General features: G+C 37.7%; 1 protein-coding gene across 2 annotated transcripts in view; it reads left to right on the top strand.

Moving 5' to 3' along the window:
- KCNH8 (potassium voltage-gated channel subfamily H member 8) overlaps positions 1–23,218 on the top strand; it is a 200,047-nt gene that overhangs the window by 119,129 nt on the left and 57,700 nt on the right. Inside the window, exons 6-8 of one of the 2 annotated variants that reach the window (XM_074900508.1) lie at positions 1,369–1,526; positions 3,659–3,700; positions 6,428–6,635. In XM_074900508.1, the coding sequence (XP_074756609.1) occupies positions 1,369–1,526; positions 3,659–3,700; positions 6,428–6,635 (408 nt within the window). The remainder of the gene's footprint in view (positions 1–1,368; positions 1,527–3,658; positions 3,701–6,427; positions 6,636–23,218) is intronic. The other variant, XM_074900509.1, reaches the window with a different exon arrangement.

A 23,218-nucleotide genomic window follows, 5' to 3' on the forward strand; every position in this document is an offset into this window, starting at 1 on the left:
AGAGGCTGTGAGAAAGATCTGTTTGGGCAGCAAACACTTCCCACACATCTGCATGCTCCATGCTGTATATGATGCAGAGCCAGTCCCCAGCAGCTGCTGCTGCTACCTCCCTGCAAGAGCAGAGTGTAGAAGAGGCAGCTGAAGATGTATCTTACTGGGCATTGTCTAGCAGACAGAAAGGAGGCAGTGCTGCCATTGCTGCCATAGACAGAGACACACGTCACAGGGAATGAAGTTCCCTCCTTGTAACACTTAGTAATAGGCTACCTAGATTACAGATAACACAGTTGACAAGTCTGTTATACACTGGACTAGCATCTAGGAAGCTGCCTCTCATAACTTGGATATTAAAGAGAGCCCACTGGCTTTCAGGCTGCCAAGACCATCACCCTGCAGTTGTTAGTTTTTAACGAGGAAAAAAGTCAATCATGCTCTGAACGTCTTCCTAACACTTGGGATCACTTCTTTCTCTTTTATGAGATGGTCTTCAGCATGAGGCATTACAATTTGCAAAGCAGCTGGCTAATTATCTTGCTGTAAAACACCAGCCTTGATGGTTGGCTGCACTCTTTTCTGACATTGTAAAAGTTATACATGTAGTTCTCACTAATGTTAGTAGAAACTGGGTGCATAGCTCAAGGACAGATTACAGTCTTTGTCTTGTAGGACATGAAAATTGAGACTCTGTTGTCAAGACCTGAGCTTTTCTTTGAGTGTTAATATGCTTTAGCAAGACACGTCAGAAGTGTATCTTGTAGTGAAAGACACTCATCCTGGAATGTTAGATAGGAACATACAAAATGCACAAACCACCAAGCAATTCATATCACTTTTGTGATCTCCACCGTAGTCCAAAAGCCTTTTTGTTCAAGTGAGGTCAGCACTTTTCTGTTGATAAGGAAAGTTATCCTTGAGGATGACATTTGTTCTCTATGCTAGACTGTTGTGACTGAAAAAAAGTTTCAATTACACCTTTTAAGTAAAGTAATTAATGATTTTTTTTATCTTAAAAGAAATGTAAATATGTTTTATGCACAGCAATCATACCCTCATTTATCATTAAGAAAAATACCAATATTTGGTGCTGCTTAAAGAGCAATATGACTGTTGGGTTTTTTTAAAATTTGAACTCCCTTTGAAATTGGTGAGTTTTAAATGCTTTAAACATTATTTTTGCTCCTTACAAAAAACTTTGTACATCAATTAGTTAAACTCTGTATATGTTGATCTCTTACCACTATATTTTGTCTGTTTCTGTATTAGATTCTTCATCTGGTTTTTGCCATGCATAAGAAAAATAATTCCTGGTGTTATCCCCAGGAATCAAGAAATCATTTTCTCTGATTCTGTTCATTCTTTGTCAAGCAGATATTATTTTAAATTTCCGAACAACATATGTCAGCAAGTCTGGCCAAGTTATATTTGAAGCAAGATCTATTTGTATCCACTACGTGACTACCTGGTTTATCATTGATTTAATTGCTGCACTTCCTTTCGATCTTCTTTATGCTTTCAATGTCACTGTGGTAAGTACTAACCTGTTCTTTTTCAAGAGGGGTTCATTGCGGGGGGGTGTCCAGATCTGAAGACTAAAACTGAATCAACTTTGGTGTTTTTTTCAGCTCTGTAGTGTATTTTTAAAATGGATGCTGAAGGAAGGAGTACAATGTATTGTACATTTTAATTAAAAGTATTGCAAGATTGAGTGTCAAAGTCGCCATTTATTATCATGAAAAACACATATGTACTATTTTTTTTTATTCAATTATTCTTACTTTGTAAACAGTTGCATCTTTGTTAGCTTAATTTTTACTTACCACACTGAAATACAATTCCCTATGGCTTTTGATATCTTATGCTGCACAAATTCAATCCTTATCCTTAATTTTCAAGACTCATAAATTGTTACTGTGCTAAAGTAAATTATTGTTATGGTCAGCATTCTTTACTCAGCCAGGGATCTTCTTTCTCTATACCTCTAGGCATTCTAGTAAAAAAATTACACTATGATCATTAATTTTGGTGTGTTCTAGCATCTATTACTTACAATTCTCATTTACACTTTGGCTTTGATTTCAACTCATCTTTTTTAGGAATATAATGACAAAATGCTTAAGGTGCTTTGCAAAATGTGTGGGTCTAACATCTGGTGATGTCACAGTCATGATGGGTTACATTTGTAATGATTAACTTCTGCTAAGACAAAGGTTTTTCTTCTGATAGCCCTATTAGGTTTGGTAGACTAAGAATCTACTAAGCAAAAATACAGCAAACAAACAAACAAAATCTCAAACACACACACACCCTTCCAAATCAGAAAGTTTAATTTTGAGAAAAAATGTTGGCAAAGGTTTCTCAATTTTGTGGATTTTTCACGTAAGAGACAGGTTTTTAAGCTGTCCACTTTCTAATTATCAGAATTCTGATCTTTTGTAAACAGATGCACTTAATCCTGTTTTCATTAAATGTGAATTACAGACAAGTACATAGATGGTAAGATAGATATAAAAAACAAAATGTAGAAAAACATTAGTCAGGAAGCCTCCCATGTAAGGTATGTTTGATTTTATCATTTCGTTCCATTGCCTTCAATGATCTTTCTTTTCACTCCATTTGCTACATTAAGAACCATCAATTTGGTGCTAGTGCAGTAACTTTTAAAACCAGACAGTTAATAGTTCCATGTTCTTAAATTACTGGGTTTTTTATAACTGTTGGGTAATTTATTTAAATACACTACTATTTCAGTTTATTCCTTACATTAAAACCAAACAGACAGCATAACTGTACTGGTTTAATGTCCATTAAGTATTTTTCATTAAACGAACCAGGTCTGATCTTTTCCTTCAAGAAGAAAATTAAAAACCCCAAATTGCTCTTTTTTTATCTTTTGTTTTTTCATTGGGAAGACTGATATATGTCCCATGCTAAATTCTGGAAATGAAAGTATTAGCTAATTATTATTTTTACCGTTAAAATGTCACAATATCAAAAATGCTACTATAATATGATTAATACACATCTTCTGTCTGTTGTACTTTTAGAATTTTTTCCTGAATAAGGTAACTAATATAGTGACTAAGAATATCCAGGGGCACCAAAATGTGCCTCTGTTAGTAGTGGATCCTTAATGAGGTAATTAATGTTAGATTAAGACCTAACACTAAGCCCCAATTAAAAAACAATATATAGCCATGTTGATCTCAAAATTAAGACTGACTGACAGGCATAGATCCCTGAATGCTCCAAGAGTGAAATAACTTGTTAAAAAGTTTTAGCAAGATCCAGTCTGCTTCCTTCATTTGTTTTGGCCCAAATTTGATAGCTAACTGCTATATGTAAAGACCACTAAATAATAGACAGTCAAGGGCCAACTGTTTCTCATCTCTGGTAACTCAGAGCAAATCCATAATTTGGGATTCTGCACTCTGCATTCACCCCAACAAACTCAGTTTTGTTCACTATATAATTGCTTGATGGGAACACAGTGCCTTACTATATCATATTTCCCATCGAGGCAAAACTTGGCAACTGTTAATATAATCCGCACGATAACAATGATTATCAACTGTTTCAAGAATGGGGGGAGGTGTTAATCACATTCCACTGTTTTCAGACTTTATGATTTAATAAGCCATTTCCTCATGTCTGTTCTCAGATTTTCACTCCATCGACTCTCAGATGTTGCCTCAACAGAACGGTGAGAAGGGGCATCAGGGAGCATCTCACTCCTTTGCTGTTCAGGCCCTGGCACAAAGGCCAAACCTTTAGGGATGCTCTAAATTCTGCAAGCTATAGGTATAGTGCCATACATACATAGGTATGTATGGCACATAAATGTCATCCTCCCTTTGGAGATTTGTGGAGTTAGAGTGCGTGAAAAAGCTGTGGAGTCTCTCGCCATCCTTGGAGATATTTTGAAAGAAAAAATGTGAAACTGTATGAGTTGGCTCTACTGCCTTTACACCTTGCAGGGATTTTGCCCTGTCACGAAATGGGTGACTCTTGGGAGGTCTGAGGCGTTCCTGCCTTACCTCAGTGTCTCCTGAGAACCCAGCTCCTTCCATCTGTGTATTCATTTGACGTAAAGAATCCCTTAATCTGTGGAAATGTGGTGTGAAATGCTGCCAAAGTGAAAAACAGGCCATTAAGTTACAATGATTGAATCTGCTCCTCTCTGGGTAACTATTGGTAGTTATAGAGCAAGTGTATAATTTTTTGAGGAAAACCAATTAACCAAGCAGACAAAAAGGATTAAAGATCCCTACCGCTAGTAATTTCTTAAAAGGTATCTTGTGTCCTTATTAATTCCTTTTTGCTGTAGGAGATGATTCTTTCAAGCAGAGAATTTCATCACTAGTTTGTAGCAACTCTGTTTCTCAGTACTTCTCAACACTATGCTATGATTGAGTTTGTGTTAGGTTTAGAAAAAGTTCTGTCATTTTGACAGAAAAAGGTTAACCCAGCTAGTCTAAAATGATTAACCAAATGGAAAATTTAGATGGTTTTATATCTGTGGGCAAAGCAAAACCTATGCAGGCACAAATAAGAGTGCTGAATCCTCATTTTGTCTTTCTAAATTTGTGACACAGAAAAGAAAGCTGCCTAATGGCATTTCAGGTCTTCCAATAACAGATTGGACACAATACAAGAAGAGTGTTTAGCATGACTAATGAGAAAATCCAGTGTAATTACATAAGATTAATTACAACTTTGTTTAAATTTATTCAGAAATTATTTTGAAATGAGGTGGTCTTTAGGCCTTAAAATGAAACATGGCTCCGTGTTTAAAAGAACATTATGTTATCTGATTTACTGTTTCTGTATCTATTAATGTTCTGTAACTTAAAAATGGTCAGAATTTAGTCACAAGTGATAAGTGGCAGGGCACACTTATTGTAACTGACCTTTTGAAGTTTCGTATTTGTGAAAATCTAATAAAAAAATCATTTCACCTAAGTCATCATTATTTGGTTGTGATATAGTAGAACATGGGCACCCATGTAAAGGTGAAGGCTCCATAGCACATATACAATCATTATATATAGAATCATTATATATATTTTTATATATTACTAAAACACCTTGAAGAGTCAGTCATGAATAGGGACCCCTTTATCTTAAGAGTGCAACCAGAACCATGTTTGATTCAAGCAAACTGATGTGAGAAAAGAAAAGGAGACTTTGGGAAATTAATTACCACAGAAAAAGAGGCAGTTGGTATAGTTCCATGGCATTCAATTAGAATAATTATATTTTAATAGTTATATGATCATATTAATGGCAATATGGCAATTCCTTCAAATATTTTACAGCCTTCTGTCCCAGACTTGCAGATATCCTTGTGCTTAAGGCCACAGACATAACTAATTTCACTGACTTATTGTAGATGACATAATCTAGATAAAAGAAATGCAAGAAGACCTTGTAACTGTTTGTGTGCTCTAATGTCAAATCTTATTCCTGACAGCAGTGAACTTCAAAGTATTTTAAATAAGTGTCATGCTTCTGTTGATTTTCTTTTTTCCCCTTCTATGTACATGAGAAAAAATGTAAAGGTTCCTGAGAGAAGAGAAAAAAAAAAAAAAAAAAAAAGACATAAAGGACAGTGAATACTGCATAAAGAAGCTTGTGGGAGAATTATTTATGCACTTCATAAACTGATGTACACTTAGGGTGCTGAGCAGATTAGGTGTTGCTTTTACCCCATACACTTGAAAGGCAATAATATTTTAGGTAAGAAATTTCAAACTTAGTATTAGAAGTTTTAATACAACCCAGTAAAATGTGCCCAGGCCCCTGAACACAGGTTTAAATCTGAAGAACAATTCTGATTCTCCACTCACTTCTCTGCTTCCTTGTTCTGCAGAATGTACTATACATTATTGTCTCTTCCAGGCTTAATTATTAAGCTGGTTTCATCTCATACATAGTTGAATTAGGCCTACTGTTTGGCTGTTAGCAGAAACTGAAAATCATCATGTGCTTGAAAATGTCTATTTTGTATTCATATTGGAATCAAACATTAGTCAGTTTGACAATTATGCTTCTCTTCTAGAGTGGGAAAGGATCCATTTCTTTCACAAACACAGATATTTTTTTTTAAGTTAAATCTGAAAGAAGACTTCATGAAAAAAGACAAAATGAAAGATCTCCCAGTATTTTGAATTTGTTTGGTTTAAGTCAGGACTAGTAAATGTGTATGTACAGAGCAAACTTAAATACCTTTTTTTTTTTTTTAACCATCTTTACTATTCTCTGCTCTTTTAAGCTTTAATCTAAACATAATATGAAGCTATGTAACTGAATAAAGAGTGGGCAAAAATTCATAGAGCTTTAGAAGATAGACTTTCCTTTCATTGAAACAAGAGAACTGTGTGATAGAATTCAACTGCTGACAAGTTGCTTTCTTTCCCTGTTCTCCTAGGTTTCCCTTGTTCACCTCCTAAAGACAGTGCGGTTGCTACGCCTCTTGCGTCTCCTTCAGAAGTTGGATCGTTTCTCCCAGCACAGCACAATAGTTCTCACGCTTCTCATGTCCATGTTTGCCTTGCTTGCTCACTGGATGGCCTGCATTTGGTATGTCATAGGGAAAAGGGAGATGGAACAGAATAACCCCCTTACCTGGGACATAGGTAAGTTTTTCTTTCCACCATACACATGTGTATGTATATACATATATATGTATGTAAATATATAAAACCACATATATAAGTCAATCAATATTTCCTTTTTTGTTTAAACTTATAGAGTTTCTTAGTGATGTTTGTAGAAAAAAGGAAGAGATTGGTAGTCTATTTCAGGTCGGTCTAAAAATAGGATTAAAATGAAAAGAAAATGGGAAAAGTAGAAAACAAGAAGATTTTTAAGAGTGATTCAATCAATGTTTGGGGAATTGAGGATCCGGATAGGAAAGGGCTAGGTAAACTGTGTAGAAGAGTTAGATGAGAAAGTTCATCCTGGTTTTGCAAATTAGGCAAATTCTTCAACAGAGGCATTCCCTCAAGTGTGCTGATTATTCCTTACAGTACATTGAAACAGATAGGCCCTGAAATGCCTTCAAGTTAAGAACTCCCTTTGGAAATATTGTCTGGCTGGTTTGCAAGCTTCGGTCTTCAGCTTAGCAGAGGAGGTGTTTATCAAAGGAGAGATGGTTTTGGAAAGCTCAATTTTGATTCAATGTTTAATTTCCACCCCAGCCTTCATTCAGATAATAATTGAGTGTTCCAGATTGACTCTAGATTCTAAGGTTTTCCTTTTTGTTTAAGGTTTATTATTATTTCTAAGTGTTGAACCCATGTATGATGGTACAATGGGGAAACAATACACCTTGTATAAGAGCCTGGCATCACGAGGTATTTGTGCACTGTTCAGGGTGTGTTACCCACTAGTGCAACAGCTGATACTCCACATCTTCCCATGTGGGTCATTCTGGCTTTACTTTAGAGGTGCATTTCTTTTGCTGTCTTTCTCAGATATCATATCAACATCAAGCAACCCTTTTTCTCCCTTTTCTTTCTGGTTCTTGTGTTCTATCTTTTTAATTCTACTTGTATTTATCTTAGCCTAAACCTATTATGTGTTCACTGAAGCAGGAGAAGAAACAAGGACAGTGATAAAATTAATTGGAAGGGGGAAGCCCTGTTAGTTTTCTTTATGCTTAGACACTAAAGACATGATTAAAAAGCATATGAATGATTTAGAATATGTAACTTATCTGTGAGAAGGAAAGAATGCACACGTGTCTCTCTCATAAAGGAAGAGTATCTTATGGTGAAATAGAGGTTCCCAACATAAAAAATTTGGTGTGGGGGATGATGCATGTACCTGTGAGCAAAGGCTCAATGAGGTGCATTCAGACTGCAGTATTCCCTATTCTTATCTTCTTTAATTTCTTTCTTCTCTCTTAACCCCATTATCATCTATATAAATATCATCTAATAACAATAAGTCTGAAGGAAAAATGACAAGTATGTTAAAGGTGCCTGACCTCAGATGAGGTGAGAATGCTGGGACAGGAAGAGGAAAAGAAGAAAGTCCGATAAATACACCTCCAGTTTGTTCATAGGTTACTGAAAGCTTTATGGAGTCTTTTTATTCTTCTAGTTGGTTGTTTATTTCTCCTTCCCTTTGTAAACCAGGTCTGTGACCAGCTGCTGAACTCCTCATAGAGTGTAAACCTCTCAAAGAAAAGACTGCAGCTGTAGGCGAGAATATACAAAGAAAGCCCACTGTGCACAAATTGGTCAAATACTGCTAACGGAAAACCAAATCCAGATAATAATAATAATAACAAAAAGAAGAGTCTCTCTGACAGGAAGTAGCTATGAAGACACAATGTCAGCTTATGTAGGCCATAAATGATAGCTGATTTCAGAGCGTTCATTGCAGGCCCAGCGATGCAGATGGGCTCCATCCTTGCTCCCCAGGTGGGGGTCCTGGCTGAGCTCCCCATGCAGCCTGTTCCTTTTCCCTGAGCCAAGGCTACATTCAGGAAATTCTCCTCACGTCCCCTGGGGCTTTTGGCATTTATCACTACAAAAACATTGACTTTCACCCCTCAGTTTTGTCCTCTCTTGGCAATGGTGGTAATAAACAAGTGTCCCAATAATCTCATTAGACCAAATCCCAGTTTATCTAGAACAGAGCCATTTCACTGAAGTCCCATTTACATCTCAGTGAAGAGTGTTGTATCTGAGTTATCACACATTGATCATCTTCTTTCACCACTGGCTCATCTCAACCTGAGACTCGGTGACCTTCCGTTGACAGCTGCAGGCAATACACCTCCCCATCAGATGGGCCAAGGCACTTAGCAGTGTGTACTCTTAGTCTTTAGCCTCCTACCTGGCAAAAGGACTTCACTGTTGAGTTTACAGCCTGGTGTGGGTTTTTTTGTTTGGTTTTTTTTTCAGAAATGTGGGTTTGCATTTTTGTCTGGGAAACTGTTCTACCACCTTCATGGATAGTCTCTAAAATATTTAGATGATGTAAATGTATAATAAAAATTATACTGCAATGACTCCTGCAAAACTTCTATAGATATTAGTTCTCTGTCAGAATGGTTATTTCTAAAGTTTTCTCTTGCACTAAGTTAAATGTTTTATGTTTGGGTTTGCTTTGCATTTTTAAGGGTAAGAGTTTTAAAATTTTAAATTATTAGAAATTGTTTTTTTTAAAAAAGAGATCAGAAAACTCCAAATAGCTGGTATGAAGCCATTATTTTGTAAAGACCACTTCAGGGCTGATAAAATTTCTGTTTAAGCTTACGTGTCACACATATGAGCAGAAAAATAAGATTATGTAATTTCTTCGATCAGTGCAGATTCTATTGCTCTCCACATGCAAACTACTTGCTGGTGAAACACGATGAAGTCTTGACCCTCTGTGTACTATAATGTTTGCTCTGTTGATACTCAGCTCATAATATTTAACTAGCCTTTCTTTTCACCTTAAGAAAACTTCAAATGACCAGTCTGCTAGACCTCAAGGCATCCATGTAGGTGATATATTGAGGGGAGAACGTTAGATGAGATTTAGGGTATGAGTGATTAAGCAAAATAAAATGAGATTTGGAGATCATACTGAATCATAAACAAATAATGCACACGGAGAGATCTTGCTTGGGGTATAATAAAGGTAGTATCATTGTGAGACAGAGGATATTCTGTTCACAGAATCACAGAATCATCTAGGTTGGTAAGGACCCTGGAGATCATCTAGTCCAACCGTTCACCTAGCACAGTTCCCACCTACAGCATATCCTTAAGCTCTAAATCGACCCTACTCTTAAACACCTCCAGGGATGGGGACTCCACCACCTCCCTGGGCAGCCCATTCCAACACCTAACAACCCCTTCTGGAAAGAAATGCTTCCTAATATCCAGTCTAAACCTTCCCTGGCGCAACTTCAGGCCATTCCCTCTTGTCCTATTGCTTATTACTTGGTTAAAGAGGCTCATCCCCAGCTCTCTGCACCCTCCTTTCAGGGAGCTGTAGAGGGCAATGAGGTCTCCCCTCAGCCTCCTCTTCTCCAGACTAAACACCCCCAGTTCCCTCAGCCGCTCCTCGTACGACCTGTGCTCCAGACCCTGCACCAGCTCCGTTGCCCTTCTCTGGACACGCTCGAGTCATTCCATGTCCTTTTTGTAGTGAGGGGCCCAAAACTGAACACAGGAATCGAGGGGCGGCCTCACCAGTGCCGAGTACAGGGGTAAGATCCCTTCCCTGTCCCTGCTGGCCGCGCTATTGCTGACACAAGCCAGGATGCCATTGGCCTTCTTGGCCACCTGGGCACACTGCTGGCTCCTGTTCAGCCGGCTGTCAATCCACACCCCCAGGTCCCTCTCTGACTGGCAGCTCTCCAGCCACTCCTCCCCAAGCCTGTAGCGCTGCTGGGGGTTGTTGTGGCCCAAGGGCAGCCCCCGGCATTTGGCCTTATTGAAATTCCTCCAGCTGGGCTCAGCCCATGGCTCCAGCCTGTCCAGGTCTCTCTGCAGAGCCTCCCTACCCTCGAGCAGATCCACACTCCCACCCAACCTGGTGTCATCTGCAAACTGACTGAGGGTGCACTCGATCCCCTTGTCCAGATCATCAATAAAGATGTTAAACAGGAGTGGCCCCAAAACCGATCCCTGGGGGACACCACTCGTGACCGGCCGCCAGCTGGATTTAACTCCGTTCACCACAACTCTTTGGGCCTGGTCGTCCAGCCATTTCTTTACCCAGCAAAGTGTGCGATTGTCCAAGCCTCAAGCAGTCATTTTTGCCAGGAGAATGCTGTGGGAAACGGTGTCAAAAGCCTTGCTAAAGTCAAGGTAAACAACATCCACACCCTTTCCCTCATCCAGTAAGCAGGTTGCTCTGTCATAGAAGGAGATCAGGTTTGTCAGGCAGGACCTGCCTTTCATAAACCCATGCTGACTGGGCCTGAGCATCTGGTTGTCCCGCATGTGTTGTGGATGGCACTCAGGATGAGCTGCTCCATCAGCTTCCTGAGCACCGAAGTCAAGCTGACAGGCCTGTAATTTCCCAGATCATCCTTCTGACCCTTCTTATAGATGGGCGTCACATTGGCCAATTTCCAATCAGTCGGGACCTCCCCGGTCAGACAGGACTGCTGGTAAATGATAGAGAGTGGCCTGGCGAGCACCCCAGCCAGCTCCTTCAGCATCCTCGGGTGTATCCCATCTGGTCCCACATAGATGTCTATGTCATGCAGCAGGTCACTGACTGTCTCCTGGATTGCAGGGGGGTCATTCTTCCAGTCTCTGTATTCTGGCTGTGGAGGCTGGATTTCATCAATACAACTAATGTTGTTATTAAAGACTGAGGCAAAGAAGGCATTAAGCACTTCAGCCTTCTCCTCATCACTTGTTACCATATTTCCTCCTGCATCTAGCAGGGGATGGAGACTATCCTCCTGTATGAAGGTCGCAACTGGAAATTTTTGTGCCATTTTGAAGTGTGTGTAAAAGAGATTTCTTACTGCAAACAAAGCAGTAGAATATGAACTTTACTCTTGTACGTACAGGTTTTTATTTCTAGATTTTTAATTTTATTACATTAATTCCAAAACTAGAGGCCCAAGTTTCCATCAGTATTTCTTATACAAAGTTCATTCCAGGCATTAGAAGGCTTCCTAATTGGCAGCATTAAAAAATACAATGTAAAAAATAGAATTCCTATACTTTTTTATTAAAAGGATGTGTCTTCCCCTTGGAAAGTATGCTTTTTATTCTTCACTGGAGTGGCTCAGGTGGTGTCTGCTTGAAAATCTGGTACCCTGGGTATGGATGCTGCAATGCATACAATAGCTGACATACAGGGATGGGTTTGTTCTAAGAAAGGAAAACCATGCCTGTAATGAAAAGATTTCTTTGCTTTTTATGTTTGCTTCTATTTTTGGGGTGAGAGGCAGAGGGAGAAAAAATATTTTAGCAACCTCCTTACTCCATTTAGTGCTTGCTCAGAAAGCCTGCAGCACAGATTTCAAGACCAAGGTTTTGCTAACACTTAAAGCAAACATTTTAAAGCTGTAGTACTGTTAACATAATACTTTGGACCTTGCTGTGCCATCAGATATGCACCATAGCCCAGATCTCTCAACACTGATTTTAGTGGGAGTAGCATTTGCTTCTGTGTATCTATTTCTCTGGCTAATTTAAACAAATGAGGTGCTTAATTTGCATTTCGACTGGGGCAATGGGAGTGATAAAGTTCTCCCTATGAAAATACCCAGAATCGAAACAGTATTTGCTTTGTTCTTGCTGGGACTAATTATAAGTCTGTCTTTCTTTTTTTTTTTTTTTTTTCCTTATTCAGGCAACATTTTTGATGCAAATAATTTTCAAACATTGTTACATTCACAAATTCAGCCACGTGGTTACACCATGAGAAAGATGTAGTGTCTGGGAATATTATTCATGAACAGTCATAGTGTCATGGCGTGGTGGCATTGGGATATATACCAGTGTAGTATAACGTTAAAATCTGGATCTCTTAGTTTTAGTACTGCTATTTTAACTGATTACATGAGGTATTTGGAAGATATGTAGAATGGGCACTGTTTTCAGGTGCTAGAAACCTTTACCTCAGCAAGTTCTCCTATCTCAGGAAACAATTGTTCCATGTGCAGCAGCTTGACTCTTAACATCTGATAAAAACATGACTCCTGGACTGATCATTCCCACCTGCCTGAGACAGTGGTACAGTCCTTGTCCTGTTTTTCCCTTCGAGCTTTTTCAGATCCCTCTCTGTTATGTTCCACCTTGTTCCCCTCATTTGTCCTCACTGATGAAACAGATGTTTCCCTGAGACACGGCATGATTTTCAGCAATCTGTAACATAGTAGAGACTAGATTGTGTTGAGGTTCCTGGCTGACCCTACTACCCTAATTCTATTGACTTCAATACATTGGATCTCATTTCTATAGGTTTAACAGGTATTGGATTTAGGCATAAGGGGTTTTTTGCTGTCTGCTGTTTTGAATTAGTATGTACCATGCTATTCCCCTTCAAGTTCTTATCAAATATGAGAAATGACTTTTCAATCTATCTCTAGGGGAAAGACACAATACTGAAAATGTTTCCTGTTGCTAAAGGCATTCATTCTGTGAATTATATGAGCTGTTGAAACTCAGCTATCTTGAGTGTATTAAGGAGATTAGGAGAAGGCCAGGAGTAAAGATGCTGGTTCCCTTAGATAGTCAAAGCTGTCAGGTATAGTTTGTGTAATTGTCTCAAAAACATTCCTTCCTGTCCACCAGAAATTCAGTCGCAACTTTTTATTAGTCCATGCACAGTACCACTTACTACATTCTGACTATGGAGGAGTTGTTATCAAAGCAAAATTTAAAAGAATTAAAATAATTAAAATATTTTATAGAAAATAAACTATATGTGTTTACTCTGGGATAAATTTACTCTGGAAGAAGACATCAGGTCTGTTAAGGTTATTCTTTAGTTCTTTAAATCTTTATTTCAATAAAATACCTCTACTTGCATCTCAGAATTTTACTCATTGCATATTAGCTTTGTAATTTACAGTACTTCTGAAAATAAGAACTCGGTCATGATTGAACCAATGTACTTTCACATACATTGCAATAGAAAACTTTCCCCCACACACTTTGTTTATCACACATTTGCAGTCAGAGCCTTTAATGGGGCTTGGATGCCTGGCTTCCAGTGAAGGATTTATACCCTGAATTAACTCTCAGGGCAATGGATGGCAGATTTAGGTGCAAAATGAGATTCTGCACAACACCTGAGTGGAACCAGTAGGAAATGCTGAAAATAGGCTTTTGCCTTCAGGCCCTTTCACTCAAGTTTTGTATGCCTTATGTTGGGCTGGAGGGAAGTTACAAGTCCTTTTCACAGGTACTGAAGAACATGTATGTTTCACATAATGGAATTTAACATAGGAATCCCTCCAATAGTGTTGATCCAAACAGAAAGGTCTCGCAGTGTTTAGTTTTCTGAAAGTTCACCTGTGTCTGTGCCTGTGCCAGTAAGGATTGCCCCTTTCTGCAGAAGTTCATGGACTCCTGAGTCTGCGCAAGCATCTTGGGGTCTGTCTCCATCCAGAGCACAGATATGAAGTAGGTTGATCTGGTGAAAAACAAGACAAGAGACTGCTTATTTCTTTTGACCACAGAAGGAGGGAGAGGCATTGTTACTGCATTTCACTTTTCAGCATGGGGTTCAGGCACTGGAACTTGTGTCTAAAGCATGGAAGATATAGGTACAAGGCAAATCTATTTAAGAGAGCACCATATCCTGATGTATGGGTTACTTCACTCGGTGTTTTTCCGGGGCAGCTCTCTTCCCTGAGTCCTGGTTGTTTTTTTCCTTCCCAAATTGATGTGATTTCAACAGAGGAATGACCAATGCCTGACTCTCGACTCAGAATCTCCAGTGTCCAGCTGAAGCTAGAGATGAAGTCTTCAACTCTTCAAGGATAAGGAGAACAGAGATACAAAGTCTTTCATGTTTCTTTTTACCAGTGAAGTAATAGGTGTAATGACAATCCACATACTCTTTTGCACTTAAATTTCCTAGAGCTATGCAGTGATGGGTGAGACAGGAAGAACAAGAATTCACAACTACCTTCCCTAATAAGTCCTTCAGGGGATTTAGATGAAGGGGTAAGGTGGCTGAAGGATCCGCATTGGGTGCAGATAGGATAGATGCTCTGCGTGTCTTAATCATGCAAAGATTATGGCATTTCTGGCCTGATGCAGAAGTTGGCTGATGCATACTGTCCAAAATGTAGACCTCTAATGACTTAGATGCAAACTTTAGGTTAGACTCTTGAGCATGGATTCCTAAATTCTGTCTAGGTCTTCTGTGGCCCTCTGGTAGCTTCAGTCTTGTCAGAATTTTGTAAGTCAGCATCAAGGTGCAATATCCATGTAGAGTCATTGTCCTCTTGACAATGTGACTCTGTTGAGTTTCAACAGCTTGGGAAGTTTTCAGTACCAGGAAGCTTTTTCCAAGTTTATGCTAAGAAACCTAAGGCAGTCTATGTTAGTTTTCTTAAGGTCTTGAGCAATTTTGCCAGGAATGCTGAAGTTGCAGATTTAAGTATATATATCCTTGACAACAGATACTTGTGGCTTTAGTACATTTATTCAGGTTAAAACTCTGGCTATCCTCTTTTCGGGAAAAAGACTATTTTTAGGTATGTGTATCTGCCAGTTCTTCCTTAAATAATGTATGTTAGTGAACTAACACAAGTTTCTGGTGCTCTTGGGCTCAGCATAACCATGGAGTAAGTAACAGTAGAAGTCATATGGGAAAAATCAGTGTCATTACTCCCATTCTTGGTCAATATAATATCTAATTTTTTAAAGCAATAATTAGTTAACTCTTAGTATTTTCATATTACATTAATCCTCATAACGTATGTAGAAGCAGGTAAATACTTATGTATCATGAAGTTCTTGCAAAGCAGTTTAATTAGTCAAATGGCTAGATGTGCCAAAAGAGGTGGTATCAAAATTGAGATAGAGGCTTGGCTTTTATTTTTCCTTTTCATATATGAATTCTCTTAACTACTAATGATCCCAGATCATCCCAAGTCTGTCTCTGTACAACATCTCCTTCTGTTAGAGAATTAATAAATTTGGTTTTGAATGTGACGTGAGCAGTTTTTACCAAATCCAAGCATTCAAAAAAACAGAATGAAAAGAAGTATACAAAATAAAGAGATTTTAAAAATATGTAATTGTCAGTCTGCTTTTGAACATTCTGAGATTCCTATTTTCAACATATTCTTAGCAACACTGACAACCAGGAACTTAATTTTTAAAAGTTATGAAAGCTGAGATTTTTTTGTGATCACAGATCTCCAGGTACTGGGGCTATCAGGTAGATCAGCTAGCAAAATACATGGGGCAAAATTATAGTGCTAAGCAATGATCAAGTTTTGAACCTATGTAAGTGGTCAGTGTGTGCAGGTATGTGTATGTACTTCTGGATTCCAGGCCTACCCTCTGGAGTCCGAGTCTGGACCTATGAGAAAACAGCTTCTAGTAATTTCAACAAGTGTTTAGCCTAATAAGAGCTAATAGTAATGAACTACTCATGGCGTTTTGGGAAAGACTGCAGCTGACACCTGATCTGGCGTTGCCAGTTAGGCGGCAAGGTTCAGCCCAGATCCCCAGCACTCCCTGGTCCGTTCACATCACGTCTGTTGAGGGTGGGAACAGCAGTTCAGTTTGTTGCACTGGTAGAACTATGTGGATCCTCTTCACTGCCAGAAAGAGTACTTGTAAATTTCCAAGGCTCTTAGCCAAGAAAACTATGTTCTACTATAAAATATTAGTCTAGTTTCACCGCTCCAAACACACACATCCATCAGGTTAGAACTGGCATGTGTAAATTTATGAATCCTTGCAGGGGAGGAAAGAACTTCATGCTGACTAAATTGCACAGCACATCATTCACTAGTCATGATCTGCTGTTCTTTTCAATCTGTCATCTCTGTACCTGAATGTTTGATTTTAATCTCTCTTTCAGTCTACTTTATGTCTTTGATTATCAGCTTTCTTAATTTTTTGTCACTGGTAATAACAAAACCAGTTACTTTGGAACTATGGTTCTTTCTGTTTTTTAAGAGACAACTCTAAGAAAAAGAACTAAAAAATACAGTTATGTCATACATGAGTGCTGACATCTTCAAATTAGTAAAATGAATTATAATGCTCTGTTGACCTGGGGTGCCTGTATTGAAAGTCCGGTGTTATGTAGAACATGCACACCCATATACTCACCTGTCTATTCTGGATATCTGGGAGAGGGGAAGTGAATTAATCTGGCTGAAAAATAATTTCTAGTTAATATATGAAGAAAATCGTTTATGGTTACCACTCTTGTGAAGCATTTAGGGACATCAGTATATTAAAGACTCAGCCAACTAGTTTGGATTCTTTCTTTACAGAATCACAGAATCATCTGGGTTGGAAAAGACCTTGAAGATCATCCAGTCCAATCATTAACCTCACACTGACAGTTCCCAACTACACCAGATCCCTTGGGGCTAAGTTCTTGCAGCACTTACATTAAATAATTAGACCCTGGACTGTCATACATGAATAATAAATAAAAATAAAATAAATGACCAAAATAAGACAATTACTTTGAGCTATTAAACTTTCGAAAGCATAATTGCGAACTGCACTTCTTACTTTGTATATCCTTTGAAAAAGACAAGAAGGTACTGCTACGCTGAAGCATTTCACAGCAATGAAGTATTCTAAGGCAGTTGAAACAGAAATTTTAAACCCCAGGAGAATGCCTTACACTACAATGCTTCTTAGTATTTTCAATGTCTTTGAATCCTCTTGAGTTTTATCCCTCAGTAAAAGTAATGCTTTTATTGTACACACAATGTGTACTTTTTCCACACATGAATGTTTAAGGTACACAATTTCCAGCCTTGTAAGAACTAAAATAGATAAATTCACTAAAATCATGAAGAATGTGAATAAATGTACTTATTTGTTTCAAAACCACAAAAAAATATTTAAAGTCTGCTGAATACCTTACCTGAATGGTTAAAACAATTCTGGTGTAGAATACTATATATGAGACCCAGTTTGGAGAAGCTAATAGTGTGAAATATTTAGGAAATAATTTTTTTTTTCTTTTATCTGTTCAGGTTACACTTTTGCATAAGTATAATCGAGGAGGGAAAGTTCACCTAGTTTTTGAAGAGGAAATCCTATTTTCAGATAATTTGTTATACACAATTTTTAGTACAATACAAGCAGAGGCACCTAGTTTTTCTACTTGTTTGTCAGTCTGTTAGAACAGACACAGAGAAATTGAACTGCTGCAAGGAGGTTTTATATGCACAGCTGTAATCACCTAGACGTGGGCTGGAAGTGTGTGTGGAAACATGTCACCACATGGTAAAGAACTACACTTACAAATTAAGGTCTTGTAAATGCTTGTGTGAAAATCTGGCCCTATTTTTCTGCTTGCTTTATATGTAAAACATACTTTCTAGGAAAAGTTTTCTTTGTTAACATCCCTCACTTCAGACTGGTCTATCCTTGTCAGGATTTAAAATATACATTTAAATTTTAGAATATCTATAGAAATTAATTTTGTGAAAATCATTAAATTTTTCACTTGCAAATCCAAACCACTATTTTTGTGATGGAGCTGTGCCAAACCAAAATGTCATTTCTTGAACTGAACTGAAATATTTTCCTTGCTTTTAGTTTAACGTTAATTTGTATTTCAGCTACTTTGGGTCTTACTAGGTTTTATTCTGCCATTCTTCCATGCTCTTCTTTTCTACGGGCTGTTTCTCGATTAAAATATATTTCCTTTATACACTGTACTTTACCTACTGATTGAACCATTCTAGCAATCATAAAATACCCAGGACTGAGATACCCTCTTGGATTTACAGCCCCCCCCCCCCCCCCCCCAATAAGGATTAAAGTACCTTATTAAAGGGAGTATGAGGGGTTTTTGTAGTTATTAATAAATTTCCAAGATTTTGCACCTAGGACAAAAATTTTGGACAATTTTTAAGTGAAAAGTAAAAATCTGGTGTGTAGATGAAGCCCCTGAGATTTGACAAAGTTGAAAGTGTCCTGCTGTGTCTAAACCACAGATTACCTACATATTGTTCATTAATTCCACAAAGAAGTTTTTATCTCAGTGGAAAATCTGTATCTGGACCAATCTCTGCAGCTGTAATAGAAATTCTTAGTACCACGATGTAGGGGGGAAATCTGCTCAGTATACACCCCATAAAAGGGAGTAGTTCTAAGAGGTAAAACAATACCATGATCTTTCCACATGGCTTCAGTTATGGGAATACCATAGAGTATAATTTATTGAAAGGTGCAAATATTGTGCGTGAAAGCCTTGCTCAGACAATTAGAAATTACATCAGAGTCTTTAACCTTTAATGGCTATACTTTGATATGTAGAAATGTTGGCTGGAAAGAACCTCTGGGGTTTATTCAGTCCAGCCAACTAGCTGAAGCAAGGACTATCATCAGTACTAAAACATGTCAGACACAGCATTCTCCATCCAAGTCCTGAAAATTAGCAAGGCTAGAGAGGCTTCCATCTCTTTGGATAGCTTGTTCTAGGGTTACACCACTCTCCTTGGAGAGCTTTGTACCAGTTTGCTAAAACATCAGTGTTTCTTACACATGGATGTAATAGGAAGTTTTGTTAGGATTTCTCAGAAATTTCTACTTCTGGTTTCAAAGCTCATGTCTTGGTTGTTCAAGTTACATCGTCTCAATCCAGTTTAAACTCACAAAGCCTTTGCTATATATTTCTAAATCTTTTCAGCAGCTGATTCAATATCTGATAGGACTGCATTTCAGCCTCATTGCATAGGTAGAGACTGCCATGTTACGTTCCATAGACATCCCATAATGACTAAAACTGCTTTTCTTTACTTCTGTAGCACAAACATGTCTTACATTTTTAAAGTAGAAATGTCCTTTGTGTATATTACTATTTTATATTTATTTATCCTTTTCCCTGCCCTTTAACCAAGCAGGTGCTTGATAAAAGAAAGGTATTTTTCCTAATAGAATAGAAAATAATTTCCATATAAAAATGAGAAGCTATCAAGAGTGTCTTTTTTCCAGAACTTCTTCCATTTTTACATACCTTGGAAAATATTTGTGCTTCTTTTGTACTTTCAGGTGACAATGCTTAAAGTTAACTAGATCTGCTTTCAGTAAAATAAACTGATAGGGAGTTGTGAGAGTATGTCACGGCATTCTACAGTCTATAAAGTTTTTCACAATCCAGATTCTGTAAAACCAATTATACCTAATTACTCTAAATAATTTTTCATTGTCAGATCTAAGATATCTATAGATAAAAATGTTAATGTTTAGGATTTCCTTATGTCACGCACTTCAAAAAAGACCTGTCAGATCTGCAAACACAGATGTTTTATTTGAGAACTGCTGTAACTTTAAATACATAGTGTGCTTTCCCATTAAGACAGCAGCTTTCTTCTTTACTTTTTATTCCTTTTTTACATAAATCCTTCATTACATTGCAAATTCTTGGTTTGCTATTATGTTAAGATAAAATCTGGAGTAAAATATCCTCTCTTGTTGATTTTCCCCTCACAAAAGCCAAATATGTTTGGATCTCAACATCCCTGATTCAAATGATACAGAAAAAAAATATGATGAAAATTATTACTTAGTTTAGATTCAAGAATTAGAAAATTAAGACGAGGTAAGATCAGATAAATTGTTGATATTGTTTATTGTATGGCTGTGTGACTAAGGCAGTGTCCTGGTCCGGGAAGCAACACAGTGAGTGGCTCATTAGTTAAGAATGCAGAGGATAAAACTTAGACAATATTGTCAAATCTATGGAGCAAGCCATGAGAGAATTGTAGTGAGGGTTAGCATACTTAGCTGTTCTCTAACTAACATGGGTGTTATTAGTATAGAAGACAAGGAGAAATGCATGTTATGTAGGCTGCAACAGTCTATACTGACCTGAACTGAACTCCACATTGTCCTATCATCATCTCCTGTGTGATTTTGCAGGCTAGTCAGATGAAAACGAACATGTTTTTTGTGGCAATTCTGAAATTACCTTTTCATTTGTAATTAGACCTACTAAAGTAAGTGGCTGATGTGCTAAGGCATCTGCCCCCATTTTACCAACTTGTGAGGCTGCATTTGAATGGGTGGAAGCTGCTGAAAATTGTCTTGATTGCTGGACTGGGGGAGATAGCAGGAGAGGGGAATGTATTGACTGCCAGGGATTCCCTACTGAGTTACTCAGCTTTGAGAAGAGAGGACTCTTACAGAGGAGTCTAGAAGTAAACAGCCCCACTCTCGCAGATCGCTGCTGGTTAAACAGGCAGTATGAAAATAAGTGCAGCATATTTCACTGCTTTTATAAGAAACATAAAATTGATATCTTGCTCTTGCAAATAAATAATACTTTCTTTTGCAGAGATTTTAAGGTATTGATTAGCACTGTCATTGCCCCCAGAAACAATTTGCAGATTCTGAGATGGGACTGTTAATATACTTACTGCCAGGACTGATTATAATTGATGTAAATGAAGTACTGAAAGACTTTAGCCTGAGTTTTTCTGATGGTGAGACCTGACCAGGTGAGAACTTTGGGGCAGAGATGAGATTAATTTGCCAACTATGCCACACTGCACACATACAGACCAAAAGTTTTGGTAGCAACCTTAAAACTGATGTTCTTCAAGGTTTTGTTTTGGAGGATTTTTTTGCATATTTTGATAATAAAGGTTTTATTTTGATTTAATCTGTATTGCTAATGGACAAGGGTGATTTTTCTTTAAAAAGACAGGAATGTATCACCTGTAGAAGCTCAAACCCTTTTTGGCATGATTTGGACTCCAAACACAGAAAAATGCAAAGCAGGTTTCTAACACTTTAGTAAAAAGAAAGTCATTATCATTAATTTTATTGCAACAGCACCTGGGATCCTAGTTATGGTCAAGACCCTCTTGTCTCCATTTCTGAATTAACACAGGATAAAAAGGCTGCTCTTGTCCAAAAGGGTGTTACACTCTAAATATAAGATAAGACAAACTCTAACAGGCAGACACTGACTGATGGAGCACAGGGAAGTGAAGAGGGCATAGATTGTCATGCTCTTTGTACTGAATGGACTAGAAGCACTAAGCTTAGCTGCAAGACATCTGATAGCCTGGAAAAGGACAGTAACAGCCAGTTTGCCTAGTGAAGTGACAGTGTTACCATCTCCTTAAAGAAGATGATTTGCAAATGATTTATATATTTCTAATATGCTTGCAATTTTATTTCATGAATTACTTATATGTTTAGACTTGCATGTTTTACCTGTAATCTAAAAATTACATGAACATTTACAATATTACAAAAAAGCAGATAATTTACTTACGTTACTAATTTCTTTCAGTTTAAGAACCCTAAAAAAAAAGTCTTGGGGTTTTTTTGAGAGGAACAAACCAGGATAATTTTAAAAAAATCTAGAAGGTACTTGTCTTCACTACAAATATATTAATGACATTAGAGCTGTTTATAAGGTATTCTTAGTATTGACTGCCACAGTCATGGAAAGTCATGGAAAGCTGATGTTGAAAATATCCCTATCTTGTCCTTTCAATGATGTGAGGAAGAAAAAAAGAACTACTGACTGGCAAAAGCAACGATTTAAATCTCCCACAAATCCAAATATAGCCATCTGATAAATTACTGTTGAGAAGAGCTGTATATGCCTACCACAGAGAAGAGTTTCCAGGACATTTCTTTTCTAAATTTACCTACTGCCTGATAAATGAGACTGAAGGAATTTATGACCTAGTTCTGCAGGAGTGCAGGTGCACTTATCATGTACGCTGGAGCTTCTATGTAACAGTAAGTATAAATGTTTAGAGAATTATCATAAAAAAATCAAAAAGAATGTGTTCCTTGCAAATCTGCTGAGTTCTTAAAATTCTTGTACATAGCTCTTATATGTAATATAGTCAGGTCTCTACTTTGGAATAAACGTATCTCTACTGTAAGGGAAATCTTTATTCTGTAAATGGTCTATGAGACTACTAGAAGGTATATTGGAGAACCTCTACGGTCATACAGAACACCAGTTAGATTTTTGGAGACTGTCTTGGAGCTCCACTCAAAAAGACATGTCTCCCTCTGTATCACTCCCTTTCCTCTCACTAGAACATACTGTAGTTGCAGGCATAAAATAACTTACCTGGAAAGAGTTTTTTGCCACATGGTGAAGGAGAAATATAAGTAGCTAATTCACATGATCTATCATCTTAAGAAATGTTTGGGGCTCTGACTTTTGAACTGTGTCTGGGCTGGTCCTCAGGGATTTGTCCAGCCTAGTAGAAGAAAAAGTAAAAATTGCAAAACCTTACTTTGCAGATAAAAAAGATAGGACTTCATCTGGAAATGTTTAATGCATGAACATAGTTAGGTTATGGCTAGAAATTGGGACTTGAAACGTGTGAAGATGTTGGTAATTTATGTACACTGTATTTTGTGAAGTGTTTATGTGGCATTTTGCATTAGGTGGAAGAGCTGCTATCCTGTTCTTACTTATCACTAACCAAATATTTTTAAAAATATCTCTTTCCATCATTTTCTAATAAAATTATAGCATTACAAGTGTTTGTATCAGTCCTATTGCTCTACCACTTACAAGCCATGAACATGTCCAGGAG

This window comes from Athene noctua, chromosome 2 (assembly GCF_965140245.1).
Source record: "Athene noctua chromosome 2, bAthNoc1.hap1.1, whole genome shotgun sequence".
Taxonomy (NCBI): domain Eukaryota; kingdom Metazoa; phylum Chordata; class Aves; order Strigiformes; family Strigidae; genus Athene; species Athene noctua.